The 14,516-nt window shown below is 42.1% G+C and overlaps 1 protein-coding gene across 4 annotated transcripts in view; it reads right to left on the bottom strand.

The window, feature by feature from the left end:
* DOT1L (DOT1 like histone lysine methyltransferase) overlaps window positions 1–14,516 on the bottom strand; it is a 73,063-nt gene that overhangs the window by 39,632 nt on the left and 18,915 nt on the right. For all 4 annotated transcript variants that reach the window (XR_015261152.1, XR_015261153.1, XM_086767281.1 and 1 more), the window contains exons 3-7: window positions 14,026–14,100; window positions 12,303–12,366; window positions 10,521–10,749; window positions 6,942–7,036; window positions 4,225–4,287 (exon numbers count right to left, since the gene is read on the bottom strand). Coding sequence is in view for 2 of the 4 variants with exons in the window: in XM_086767281.1 (XP_086623407.1) it covers window positions 4,225–4,287; window positions 6,942–7,036; window positions 10,521–10,749; window positions 12,303–12,366; window positions 14,026–14,100 (526 nt within the window). In the remaining 2 variants the exon portion in view is untranslated. The remainder of the gene's footprint in view (window positions 1–4,224; window positions 4,288–6,941; window positions 7,037–10,520; window positions 10,750–12,302; window positions 12,367–14,025; window positions 14,101–14,516) is intronic.

Raw genomic sequence — 14,516 nt, 5'->3', positions numbered from 1 at the left:
GCCTCCATGCAAACACTTGGCTCACAAAAACCAGTCATTTCTGCCTGGAAAAGTACACATGGTTATTTTTAGGTTCTTGTTCTTTTCAAAAATAACTGGAGGCATGAATCCAAACCTCCAAAATGTGGCATCATTTCAAAGCCACAGGGGACGTTTGGAGGGCTTTTCAAATACCAAAACACCAAGTTTCCCGCTGAAATAGGGCATTCAAAAATATCTGGGACAACCAGATACCCTGCCCTTCCCTCAGCTGCAGCACGCTGTTAAGCGATGGAAGTTTTCAAGCACAGGTGATGTCAGTTATCCTCACCAACCAGCAGCTGGTACCCAGCCGGAGACAACGAAACTCCCACACAAATCGCTCTGCTTTTGCTCAGAACAGAGATGCTTACAGATGCCAGGCTTCCACTGCTTTACGCACAACCAAAATCACCTCCAATCCACGGGGCTGGAGCACAGAGCACCTTCAGCAGTTAGAAGCTACTGGGGTTTCCTCTGAGCAGACAGCACGTGTGTCAGATGTCCCTCCGGCCAAAATCCCAGCCTTTAGCCATGCTGATCTGTGTTCTCCTGCACTGATTTTGAAGACTTCCACCTACAAGCTTTGATGGAACAGGGGAAGGTATTCTGTTATAACAACCCTGATTAAACAAAAACAAAACAAAGCCTTGTCTTCAGAAGTCTGCTGTGTAACCGCAGCTACCGCCAGCTTCGCTCGCAGAGACCTACTCCAGCCTGTGCCTGGGAGAACACCTTCCCCCCGCAGAAGGGTACAACAGGCAGCAGGCACTGAGGGCACACCGAAAACTTTCTTCAAGGGTACTCCAGGAAGAACACTCAAGCACTTTTTGCTACGTGGCAATCTCAGCACTGTGCCCTAGATACCTGGAGACGGCTCTGATTTTGAGGCCACATGAGGATATTTACAGTTAGAAACCATGAAAACCCATCTGCCTCTTAATTGCAATACCGCTTTTTAATTGGATGAGTGCACATGTGCAGAAATTCCCCAGGAAAGACTCTCCAATTATCTAGGCCTAATGACCTTAGAAAAGTCTCCTGTTTCCTTCAGACATCAGTTTTCTTGAAAAGAACGGGGTAAGGCTAATCTTGGAAACTTCTCGGTGCCATGGGAAGAGAAATGAGACAATAAAAGTCAAAACAAAGTAAGATGTGCTGGAAGTGGGACATTCTAGGCCAAAAAGCTGAAGCAGCCACTGATGATGAAAAAATGCCCTACAAGTATAACGCATTCCCTCCGAACGCAAAAGAGAAGACCAGCAAAGAATATGATTATCCCTACCCAGCCAGGAATTAGACATCAACAACCATACAACCACAGCACAAGGATGTAAATATTTATAGCTCTGCAGAAGCCTTAGGTATCCAGCATGCCTCCCACACTTTGCCACTAGCTACTGGAGAAGTTTAGCATGCCATCATCATCTGAAAGTGACAACACAACCATGTTTTGTTTGACTGAAAAGACCTGCGTATAGGTGACACAGTATTTTGTATGGAAACATTTCTCAAAAGAGACTTTTTTTTCTATGATTGTGTGCAAAAAAAGCATGGAAATATACCTGGACAAGCAGGGTTTATTTTACATGTTGTCACTGGACCTTGCTGATTATAATTCACGTATCCAAGCTCAGAACTTCCAGCAGGAACAAGAATATTCCAGTGGGGAAGGCGAGGAACTTAATCTGACGCTTGCAGAGCTGGTAAGGGCAATCAACTGTTGCCTCACCAAAAGAGTGCTAGCCAAAAGACAAGACTTAAGACAAGCAACAGATCGCTTTTCAGCGAGAAATCCAAAATCCATTTGTATTGGAAACTTGTAATTGTACTAGGCTCTTGGCTGTTAAAAAAAAAAAATAAAAATCACAAGACACACCCCTGCAGGCCCAGCTCCAGGATTTATTGCTGCTTTACGCACCACCATTTTTACTTTTACAGCAAGGCAGCTGTTACGCGCATGAAGTCAAAACCACCGTCCACGTTATTCAAAGCTGCAGGTGGGATCTGAGACTTCTTCCCCCTGAAGTTCTGCCAAGTTTTCCTCCTCCTCCTCCACTTTATTCTTCTGAAAATATTTATTTTTCATATGACTGCCTAAAACATTAGAGTGGAACTCACAAGTTAAGCTCTGCCGATGACAGACTATTTCAATTTGTGCTTATTTTGTCTCCAACATGTGGAACTTCAGGACCCCTCTAAGCATTTTGCAGGGACAGAGCTGTTTTCCAGAAAGATAAAGATACCAGACGTTTAAGTCTGTGCCCTGCAGTGTCTTCTAGCTGCTTTCTGAGCCAAGTTTGCTCTCTGTTTAACTACAGTCACCTATAGAAGATGCTGTCTAAGGAATTACCAAAGAAAATACGCTGTTTGGCAAAAACACGCAGATGTAAGCCTAGGATCTTTGATGAAGCAATGAAAACTAAATAAAGTCTGCTCTGTGTGTCTACATGTGAAAGACCAAAGATCTTCAAGCATCACTACAACAAGGCGATAGGAAACCAACTTTCCTTAAGACAAGAAGTGTTGCAACTCTTCCCAGAAAAGCAGAGCGCACACTCAACAGAAATTTCACTCTAAAGACTTTTCAGCAAACAGAGTTATAAAAGCCAAAGACAGCAAAAAATAAGTGGCTTCGTTTCAATATAGTACCAGACTCTGTCACTCGGAACGCGCAATATGGAAATGCTTGCTGCCTACAGCAATCAATATGCTTTCAATATTTCAGTCCAAGTTCCTATCCTATTCTTTAAATTGCACAGCTCGTAAGCAGAGTATCTTCAGTAACGATTCCTTTCATGTAATGCCAGCTGGGTGACACAATGGAAAAATGCCATATGGCCACTTCAGGAAAAGCAAAGCACTCGCAGTGTTTCCACAGCAGGAAAGAGTTAGCAGCCTGGTACCAATCCCGCTACAAACCAGTCCCACGGCAGGCCCAGCATCCCTCTGAAGAAAATCACGCTATGCAGTAAAGGCATTTCAGGAAGAAAGTGCACAGATGCAGGTGGCACTGTCACCTTCTCCAGCCGGCTTCCCGAAGGGAGAGCTGTGGTATCCTTCGTTACAAGATAAGCCCTCTAAAGAGCACCAGGGATCCCAGCAGACAAAAAAGGAACATGAAGAAGTAGTTCCCCAAACACTTGCTCGCGCTTACATTGCTAGCTGCAACTTCTGAGCAGGAAAGAGCGACCCAACTTCCCTGGGCAATTACAGAACAACTCTGACCCATCCAGTCTCTTCCTTGCCCATAGGAAAGCAGCAGGAGAATCATCAATACATGTATTTTCAAAACTCCCAGAGGGTTCCTATTGTACCATGATTACATACATTTCCTCGCTGGAAAGTGGATAAACAGATTTTGTTAATGATATTTAAGAAAAGGGAGAAAAGGAAAAGGGAAAGGAATTACACAGGACACTGTATGACTCTGCCATGACAGTGTGAAGCATGCGCAGAGTGGAACACACATCCGCAATGATTAAGTAACGTTCAGAGGAAGGGGAAAGTTATTTAAGATGTGTCCCTAGCCCCAAGTAGAGAGATGCCCTCTGATGACCCATTTACACCTCCTGCTTTAGCTCCACCCTCAGAGCACCTAACTCCCATCCTTTCCGAATCAGAACTAACCACCCACTATCCTTCCTGAGCCCACAACCCACTCCTTACCTCCAACCACAAACCACCCATCCTGTTAACTGGTCCTGGGGTTTTCTGCTGTAATCTCACAGTGCTGGCATTCATCCAGAACATCAACCTCATGCTCCCCAATGCCAAGACCCCTGCCATCCCATCCCCTCCGCCATCTGTCCCAGGTGACCACACCTTCACCTGGGTGAAGCTTCAGCTTTCATTTCTAGCAGGAGATTTCAGAAACCCAAGGACAAGCTGCCAATTTCAATAGTCTACCCAGCAGAATCCCCACACGGCAGGCCCAGTTAAAACGACAACATTTTAGAATAATAAATCTTCAATAGCTTCTGAAAAGACCTGAAAGTGCTCCAAATGCACCATACCACATGTCAAGCAAGACAAAGAGAGGGGCCTGGGAGGATGTCTCGGAGAACACCATCCTTGGGACCAAGACAGAAGCCAGGAAGCAGATACGACTCATACTGCTGCTTGGCTGGTGAAAGGCTGAAGAAGACTTGGCAAATTCTGTACATCAGCATTGATCACAAAATTTTTCAGCTGAATTTCACTCACTGTGTATTCTGCATGTTTTTTCCCATACCATTTCATCCACTTTCTGAACTCTCTGTCCATCGTCTAGAAGAGAGAGGAAAAGCAAAACCACCGGTTAGGAGATCCTGTGTTAACGATACATCGCTGTAAAAGGAGATGCAGCTCTGACAGTGTTCGTTGACACCTAAGATTGTTCGGTTGGTTTGGGTTTTTTTTGCCATCAACACTCAAAGGACACACAGACAAGTACTGTAGTTAGTTTCCTTAACAAATAAATAAATACAACTTTGCTTCTTCAGGGCCAGGTCAAAGCTGGCATCTTCTCTCTCTCTCCTTTTCCAAGTTACCTGTTACAAGCAAGGCAATCTGAGTCGACACTGCTCAGCGCTAAAAATGGCACACAATCTTAAGCAGCTGCTGTGTTGTGGTACATAATCCCACAGCGAGTAGGAGGCACTGCGTGCAGCCCCGTCTAAGCCCAGAGAGCACAGGAACAAACAGGATAAAGACAGGTCTGCTAGGGTGAGTGAGAAAGCAGAAAGCGGCATGCAAAGCATTTCAACAGGAGCATCGCGCCTGCTGGAGCAACCAGAAGAATGCTTCAAACTATATCCCAACAGAGGATGGAAGGCTGCTACTGCCCAAGCAGGTACCTGGCACCAGTTTTCCATTGCCCGAATACAGGAGGAAGGAAACGGAAACCCCACACATCAGGATAACTTGGTGCCTTGCAAACCTGCACCCCCACATTTACAAAATCTTGTCCCCATCTAAATAAATCTGCAACATGCAGCACAGGTCATCATTTTGTACTGGCAGAGAGGGTCCAGCTACGCATTTGAAAGTGAAACTCATTCAAGCTCAGTCTTGGAAGACTGAAAAAAAACCTCCTGATCTTTAAGATTTGACTCCACATATGAGAGGGCTCAAATTTGGAGGTAGTGGGGAAAAGGAGATAAGGGGGAGAAGCAAAGCAGGAATCGTGTCTTCACTGATAACTTGAAGACGTGGAGACCTCCATCAGCAGGTCAGTATGTCAGCGTGTGCAGATATAAAGTTCGTTACATTTCAGAAGCACTCCAAAGCTTAGTAGGATAACTCACATAAATCTTCAGTATTTTCATATGCTGTATGAACTTACTTTTTTTTTTTTTTTTTTTTAAGACAACTTCACTAAAACAAATCCTAACACTCTTCCTCTTTAGCTGAAGCTTTTCAAAGTCATCTGCATCAATTATCATAGCAACCAGAGATGTGTTGCCGCAGCCAATCTTAACCGGAAACTTAATGCAATGCCTTACACAAATGTCTGTCAGAGATGGGGAGAAAACTGGTACATCACACACAGCACGAGGCACATGAGCTGTACACAGGCAGCTTCACACATTCTGACACTGCAGCAGCTCTTTAGTCGTTAATTCTGACAGGACATTGTCTGTAACGAGGAGGAATAAAGCAGCATATTTTGTTCATCCTGTAATCTTATGAAATACTGGTGTACTTCCGAAACTGAGGGTACCCCAAGAGTTAATACTCTAATATTCAATTTGTGGGTAATTTTTTTGTTTGCTAACCCTTTTCACTAAAGCTTGGTGTTTCCACAATGACGTGAAGGGGTACCAGTGAAAATGAGAATTTAACTTTCCCTCTTGAACACTGATATTCAAGTTTACTAGTAAACACAGATGGGAGCCCAGGCCTTGCGAGTGACTTCCTAAAGAAACCAGAACGCTCACACGCAGAGACTGCAAAGAGTGCTCCAGTTGGAAATTTCCACTGGGTCACGGCATGGGAAACAAAATAGGTTTTTAGATCCTTGTCCGATCTTCTTCACCACTGTGTTTATGCATTTTTGCCCACACCACCGAAAAGGAGGATCAAGGATATTTTTCTCCCCCTCCCTTCATGAGGTATAATTTTCTAGCCTGTAAGACTGAGTCAGCTTGTTTTAACAATACGGAGGGATAAGTTTCTGTTCAGTTTACTGAAGAAAGTGAACTTCACATGGTAAGGCATGACTGACCTTTATTGTTTGCTTGTACCTCATTTGCCTTCCAGGTTTGCTTTGGAACTGATTATCTTTGTGTGTCCCCATTGGCACAGAATTCAAAGAAGTGTAAAGAAAACTGCCTGCCTGCCTAAACATTATGGTTTTCTTGTAATAAGACTTCATTTAGGTACCTACTAAGCAGTTATTAACCAGATACCCAACACAGGCCTCATCAATTAGCCTGTAACAGTTTAATAACTAAGCTGAACCTCAGCTGTAGGACACCAAAAAGGGGCATCGCTACCATAAGCAGAAACATAGCCTTTAAAATCTTCACGAACAATTTGTTTGGTGAATTCATTCCTCGATTTGCTTCAGAGCCAGTTCAGACACAGAATAACTGCAGGCGTTCAGGTGATGCTCACATGGCACTTCCTTTGGAATAGGTCCTGTGCCAGTACTGCGAAAACAGCTTTATGTCTCCTGGTCCTGAAATCGCTTCAGAAACACGCCAGCGCTCTTTCCGTGCACTTCACAAGCACTCCTAGCAAATGACTAGACGTATACTTCTCTCCCCAAGCATGCCGTGCTCCAGGTCTTACTGACCCGAAAAAGAAAAGCAACTATGACTGAAACTCTGCTTTTCTTCCTGCACAGCACTTAATAGTAATCCTGAACCACAGAGTTAGCCTTCAAATAAGGCATATACACACAACTTGCTTAAAAAAAATAAATAAAATAAACTCGCCTCAGCATATTTGGCTGGAATATCAGCTTTCTCCACACCATAGTGATGTTTGCAGTTTGTGGCTGCAGCCACTTGAAGCACCACCTGACCCACACCTGCAGGAAAGAAAAAACAAACCTGAGAACAAGTTTCAGTAGAAAAAACACTGCAAGGGGAGAGAAGGGCTTTTAGATTAAAGGCCAGTGGGAAAAATGCAGGTGATCTGTGGGACCAGGCTTCAGGATGTAATTTCAACTCCCAGTTGTGTCTGACGGTTCCTGTACGAACTAGGATTGTAGTTCCGAGGCTTACATTTTTCAATATATTGAGCACTTTGGATGATAACAGCATTCGAATACACTTACAGCAATGTTTGTATTGATAATTATTAATGGCTACTTTTACAAAATATTACAGGCTTATTTTTACAAATTCATACAGATTTCAGAATAGCCGCATTTTAAATCTTTTGCCCACAAATTGTATATGCATTCCATCAAATCTACAGGTTGTAGTTCACTATTTAATTAAGTAATTGAATAAGCAGTGAGACAAACCCTACGGCATCCCAAAACAAACACCTGTTGGTCACATACCTACACCGTTAACGTAAAGATTGGCTAAAATGTTTGCCGTAGTCTGGCAATATTTATACTGGTTTTCACTATGAAACGCAGCACAAAGTCTGAGAACACGAAAGGCTTATTTATATATGAGCTACTTTAGACTACAAGAAAGATGGGGAGAGGCTGTTCAGTAGGGCCTGTTGTGACAGAACAAGGGGTAATGGCTTTAAAATAGAGGGGGGTAGATTTAGATTGGATATTAGGAAAAAATTTTTTACAATGCGAGTTGTAGAGCACTGGCCCAGGTTGCCCAGAGAGGCAGTGGATGCCCCGTCCCTGGAAACGTTCCAGGCCAGGTTGGACGGGGCTGTGAGCAACCTGATCTGGTTGGAGATGTCCCTGCTCCTGGCAGGGGGGTTGGACTGGATGACCTTTGAAGGTCCCTTCCCACCCTAACCATTGTATGATTCTATACTACTCTAGAAAATACGATAGGTTTCAACACTCAAAATTTCAGAAGCAATCACTACGCTGGCAAGACTAAGCATTACTTAAAAAGGCATGAACTTCCCATCACTCCAAATTCTACTTCCATCAGGTGCCACCAGCAGTAATTAGCTGCCATTTCTACACCTCGCCCGAGTGTGTTCCCTCTCCCCGACCCCAGCTTACGTTAAAAAGGAAAAAGAAAAAATATGCATTAGCTTTCTCTCTGTATGAGCGACCCACGTATTGCACACACTAGAGCAGCGTAATTTCACGTTTGTTAAAGCAGTCGCTTAAGATTTTCTGAAAACACCCAATATTCACCAATAGCACACTGATGCATCACTTTTTGTCTACGACTAACAGAAAATGCATTCTTATCTCACCAGGGAACTCAATCATTCTGCAGATGACCACATGGGAAAGGCGAGCGAATCTAAGAGGAGAGCCCATTTGCACAGAAAACATATTGCTGTTTTCCATTTCACTGGCTGCCGGCAGGAAGCGGGCACTGGTAATTGAAGGGGTGGAACTCCTGCATTTAAACATTACCACTATAATGTTGGCTGGCACAATGAGAACCCCAGTGCTGACAGGGGGTTTTGTTGTTGGGGTTTTTGGGTTGGTTTTTGGGTTTTTTTGCCAATTCCCATTTTGCATACACATTCATATTTTATCCACATGCAAATACGGATGGATAAATGTCTGCAGGGAGGAAAACACAGACAAGCAAAGGTCTGAGGCAGAACTGTTTCACTGTTTCTTCTTTATGAAGAGCAAGGAGGACAAAAACTAACGGGACAATCAAGAACACGCTGCATTGTCAGATATCACACGATACAGCATAAGAAGTTATTAATCTTGTCTGTCTTCGGCTTTGCTTTCTGCAATAACTTTATTGCACTGTAATTTCAGTTTGCCTAACGATGATGCATACCTTCATAAATTCCTCCTGCACCGAGGCACAGATTCCTGGCATCACACCCAAAACTAACAAGAAGAGCCACAGCATCCTGGTGGGGGTTTAGCCCTGCTGTTCAGCCGCTGCTGCATGCATGTAGTTATTGGAACGGCATTCAATTTACTGGTAGAAATAATTTGCTGTGACAGTCTTTTCATTTACACTGCACTCAATTCTGCGTTGATTACAGTTTACAAGAAGTTCACTCCTTCAGGACAAACTCAACAACTATGTTCTGGTTTTAATTGTTTCAGTGCTCCAAACATTAAAAGTCAAAGGCTTTTAAATGGTGAATTTTTATCCTGTTGGTCAATCTCCAAGATTAAAGTGTGGAGTTTAGCAATAGATACTTCATTTCTGATTATAGCAGGTTAAAATATCTAACATTTGAGCTTGTTATATAATCAGCAGCCCTACAGGACTTCAGATATGATCTTCTTTAACCTTCCTGAACAAACAATTGCGAGCATCTATGGCAACTTTTTTCTTCCAGATGGAAAATAGTTTGTCAGATTTGATGCCTTTCTAAATGTCTCATCTGACCATAAGTCATCGAAACAGGAAATTTCAGACAAAAGTCTCACTGACAGAGGAAGCAAGGGGTTAAAATTAAAAAAAAAATATATATATATCACTGAAGATCCCTGACTGGAGATGGATTAAGTTTTAGAGGGGAATGACAGTCCTGCTGTATTTAAATATAAGATGTATTTGGTTTTTAACAACTGAACGTATTTTTAAATATTTTTCCCCAGAAGTTCTGTGTCATACTAGGAAAAAAACAAAATGTACCTCATTTAAAACTTTACAACCCATCCAGTAAAAGGGGAAATTCTTATTACTCCTTTCCTGCTTTGAACCAGATTTTAGCAACAAAAAGAAGAACATCATCTTCTTACTCAGTATACCTCTTCCACATGTGTTTGAGTCATATCTGGTTTCTTTACCAGCTGGAAACATCTATTTCCTTTTAAAGCTCTAACCTTTTTCATGAGATGCAGTTGTAGATTGTAAGCTAGATTTTGTGGGGTCTCACAAGGTAGCTGTTAAAGATAACTATAAAGTCTTTTTTGACACACTGAAAAGTACATGAGAGGAAAAAAACTGCTTAATTTCCAGATTCCACACCAAGTGTTTCATGCTGACATGGGAAGGGTCAAGAAATCACATTTCCAGATATAAAGGGTATAAACTGAATCCACTGAAAACAGATGAATCCTTAGAAATTGAACTATATTGTTACCTTTTAAGCATCCTTTTTAATACTATTTCTTCTTTACAAATGTATTCACCAATAGCAACGGAAACCAAGAGTTTTCTGTAACAAGGGTTTATTGCATTTGTAGGCTGACATTTCACTAACACCGTGGGGAAGAACGTCTGGGATGTCTGCTTGGTCTATTTAATCTTGTCATAAAAAGCAGGAGCGTCACTGAGGATTATCTAGAAAAGGTGCTTATCCTGTAACACAATCCTTACTCCTGGCTTACTTTCCAAATGTGAATTTCACTTTTTTTTTTTTCCCAAAGAAAGGAAAAAACCAGCAAGGAAAAAGAGAAAAAGAAAACTCACTTAATTGTCACTTACCACTGCCCAAGTCAACAAACAAATCATCCTCTGTCATTTTAATTTCATCTATCATTTGGGCCACTAAGTCAAAGGAAGTTTCTCCGTAAACCTCTGGGGAAAAGGGCTCATAGTTGTTGAGTTTCTCTGGATCAGTCACCGAGTGGTTATACACCTGCTGCAGGATGTGCCGGAGGAGCCCGTTGGAGGGACGAGTGTTCAGTTTCATCGGTTGGGTGGTTCCCTTCCACTAAAGGTAAAAAGCAGGAAGAAAGACATGAACCCAACGTGAAGACAAGTAAACGTCACCAAAACAAGGCTGCACTGGCATAACACAGAAATCAGAAATTCCCTCCCCTCTCTCACAAGCTGGTCTGCAGGTGCTCTGTAACGGTAAAAACAGTGAACGATACTAAAGAAATCATGCAAGATCCATTGCTCTATACTTCGTCTCACCTCAACAAATAAGTAATTTCAAATATGCCTGCTGGAAATAGGTGGTAAAGGGGAAATTAGAGAGATGTAAAAAATCAACAGGCAATGTAAAGCTTCATACTGAATATAGTTAGAGTAGGTGTATAAGGTTATTCACTCATTTTTTTATTTACTGATCACCACTGTACTGTCAACCTCAGAGCAGTTCTTATTTTCTTTCAGGAACTGTAGGATGGGAGGGATCCTATGTACCCAAAGAGGGAGTGGCAGGAAAGAGATGGAAATCAAGCTTCCTTTCTTCTTCAGAGAAAACCCTGTTCTAAACATAGAAGTTGTTAAGTTCTAAAAATGTTTACCTCTCCTTGTAATAAGGAAAAACAAACAAAAAAAAGACAACTCCAGGATCCCTTCTAAACATTCCTCCGATTGAGATTCAGGTGGCAAGAAGAAAAGGAAACAATTATAGGTTTGCCATTTCAGATAGCAACTGCAAATTTTTTGCTGTTACCCAACAACCACACGAAGATGCCTGAATCCAACCAAGCACAAGTTTTAGGGAGCTGTAGGCCCACAAAGCGAAGGAAAGTCTAGCAAAAAAGCCTTGCTGTCATAATCCTGCACACTTGAAATAATTTCCACAGCACAGCAGAGAAAAAATCCACCTATATTTTCATAATTAAACAGAATAGTAAGATTAACTCATTGTTTATGTTTTGCTTCCTCCAATTCAATCTTTTATAGGGGTAAGAAAACCAAAAAGCTTGTTAAATTGGGCTGAAAAGAGATTACATTCTCGTTTGGCCAGAGCGACCCCGCAGAACAGAGCGGCTGAACTAAGTGGCAAGCAAGGAAATTCCTAAGCCATGGATCACTTCCATAATACACAGGAGAGTTCATATGGATTATTTAAGTACCCATAAGCCGTAGATTTCCCTCTGCAAAAGTAAATCTATATGCTAAGTCCCTGTGAAACATCTATACACTAAAGGCAGAGAAATCTTTTCTTCCCCCCAAAGGTAACTCAGGTATTTCAAAGTGCCAAAACAACAGTGCCAGAAGTGCACACTAAAGAATAACCGCTTACAAAAGTGCCGTTTGAGAGGGGAAAAAAAATAAATAAATTATTTTCTTCCTGTAAGAATGTCACTCCAGTACTAACTCCTTGACTGCCCAGATGTGATCAAGAAAATAAGATTTAATATCAGACTTAACTCCCCAAACGAATCGAAGTCCTGAATCCTGGTGATGCAACTAGACTAACACATAAAATCCAGCACTACGTCAGTCACCGCGCTCTGGATATTACTCACTATCCTTGAATTCAAACCAGCTAGCTAAACACAGTGCGTAACAAAGGTAAATACATACCAACTGATGAATGCTATCAATGGCTCGGTTGTACTTGTCACAAAGCCTCTGCATGCTTTCAAAGCTATGGGGGGAGAAAGAACGCAGGGTCAGTTCAAAACAGAGCTCTACAAGGCAGGTTTGTGGTTTTTTGTCATCATACATACTGTATGTGTACATACACTCAGGACTTTGTACACAGTTTTCTTTAAAAAACTTCCCCGATAGACTAGGAATACATGACAAATAATATTAGATTCTTTAATTAACAGAAAAAGGGCTGAACTCAAAGTATGACTTAGTAGAAAGCTTTGTATTCTCATAGTCCATTATTTCCTTCCCATATTCTCAGCTGCACAGAAATTTAAGACATCTGTAAATTTTCCTCCTTTGTTCCATCATCTCTCATGATAATCAGTCCTGAGACGAGTAGATACTTTTCTAGAAATCAACTCTGTGTCTGAAAATGCAGAGAGACTCAGGACACAACCTAAAATTTCACCCATCAGAAAAGCACACTGATTTTTTCATGGGTTGGTTGGGATTACAGTCATTTCAGGCAGATGCCTTAATGATGGAAGCTGAGAGGATTAAATAAATTCATCTCTGGCCAGGGAAGAAAAGATATTACTAGGAACATCATCTGTTATGCAATCAGACCCACAAAGCAGCAGCAAAATAACCAACAGTCCAGGGAGTTACAGGAGTAAGATAATCAAATCATGGCCATCCCAGATCAGGAATGGGCAGGGGACCAGGGAACATCAGAAGGAAGTGGCTCTTCAGTCTCCTGCGATCCCCACTGCCGTTACGCTGGCTAGGACACCCCTCTGAGGAGTACTGCTGGCTTCCACGTCAAGCTTTCAACTGCCCATGTTTAATTCCACGTTAAGACAAAGCAAGAGGCCAAAATGGATTTTTGTCTGCACAGCACATGCGTTTCTAGAATCTCCTGCTTTTCATTCACGTTCATGTGTCAGTCTATCTGCTACAAGTCATTTTCCTGATGGATTTTTTCAAAGGAAGTAAAAAGACTAAAACCATTACCAATTCTACAAGTTTATGACTTCCTTGAAAAGCTGCAGAGGGGTAAGCGGGATGTGACTTGGGAACAGATGGGTTTCTCTTTTATTCAGTGTTGCCACATACGATACATTCATTTTAAGCTGTTTATGGAACAGGTATTCACATGTAACTACAAGTATCTCAAAATTACTTCTAACTGCCCAGAAGAGCGGTATGAATAGTCTGCCTTTTATTCGAGCCCCCCACCGAACCAGCATCCCACTTACACCAAACCCTAACCAGAGGAGGGATGCGGGAGGTTAGCCTCCCACGGTCACGGCAGGCGGAGGACACAAGCACTGACAGACAGCTCTGGCATGCCACTTTCAAACAGGAATTCTTAGTTACTACAAAAGTAGAAACCTCACTGCCATTCAGATTCCTAGCACTGGACGCAGTCCAACAGCGCAGATACCGATCATTGTTTGCGAGTGAGTAATTCCAACGTACACCAGAGCTCAACTTTCTGCTGTGTGGAGTTTCCAATTATGTCCTTAATCCAACAGCCTTTGCCAATATTTCTGTTACACATTTCCTACCAAAATAACTCGGCAGAGTCTGAAGCCAGTTTGAAAGAAAACTTCAGTTCATAGTGTCTAAGAATAACCGGTTACAAACTGATTCACTAGAAACCATGCTGGCCTGTCCTCCTGGTAGGGGAAAAAAATATTCCTCTCACCTTTTTGTATCATAGTCAATTAAAACGTAGTTTTCCATAGCAAGCTTGAGATCTGGGATTTCTTCACAGACCCACCTGGAACAAGAGAAGAAATAACAAATAAAACCATCTCCAGTTGAGTAAAAGGAGGCAGTGTGTCTCAGCGCTAGACTGGCATTGCTATGTGGCAAGACAGAATACTGCGGCAGACCTGAAGATGACGATATTGTTAGGAGTAAGGCAGACATCACAAAATGCTAACTGGAAAGCTGCAATGTTCGCGTTTGTACTGAATAAACAGTAAGCTGCCCGCAGACACTGGCAGTAGTATAAAGCTCTTGAAATGGCACAACTTCAGAACAAGGTGATAGATGCATTCAATGTGTATAAAAATACTCAAAGCCATGGCTGATGCTAATCTAACACAAAATATAACGCAGAAGTGCAATATCTTGAAAGAATTCTGATACTGTAACAAGCTTTGACAAAGCTGAATGTGGAGAAGATATTTC

This window comes from Chlamydotis macqueenii, chromosome 26, assembly GCF_036417535.1.
Source record: "Chlamydotis macqueenii isolate bChlMac1 chromosome 26, bChlMac1.mat, whole genome shotgun sequence".
In the NCBI taxonomy this organism is placed as follows: Eukaryota; Metazoa; Chordata; class Aves; order Otidiformes; family Otididae; genus Chlamydotis; species Chlamydotis macqueenii.
The sequence above is the reverse complement of the archived record's forward strand: the minus strand, read 5'-3'. Positions and strand labels throughout refer to the sequence as shown.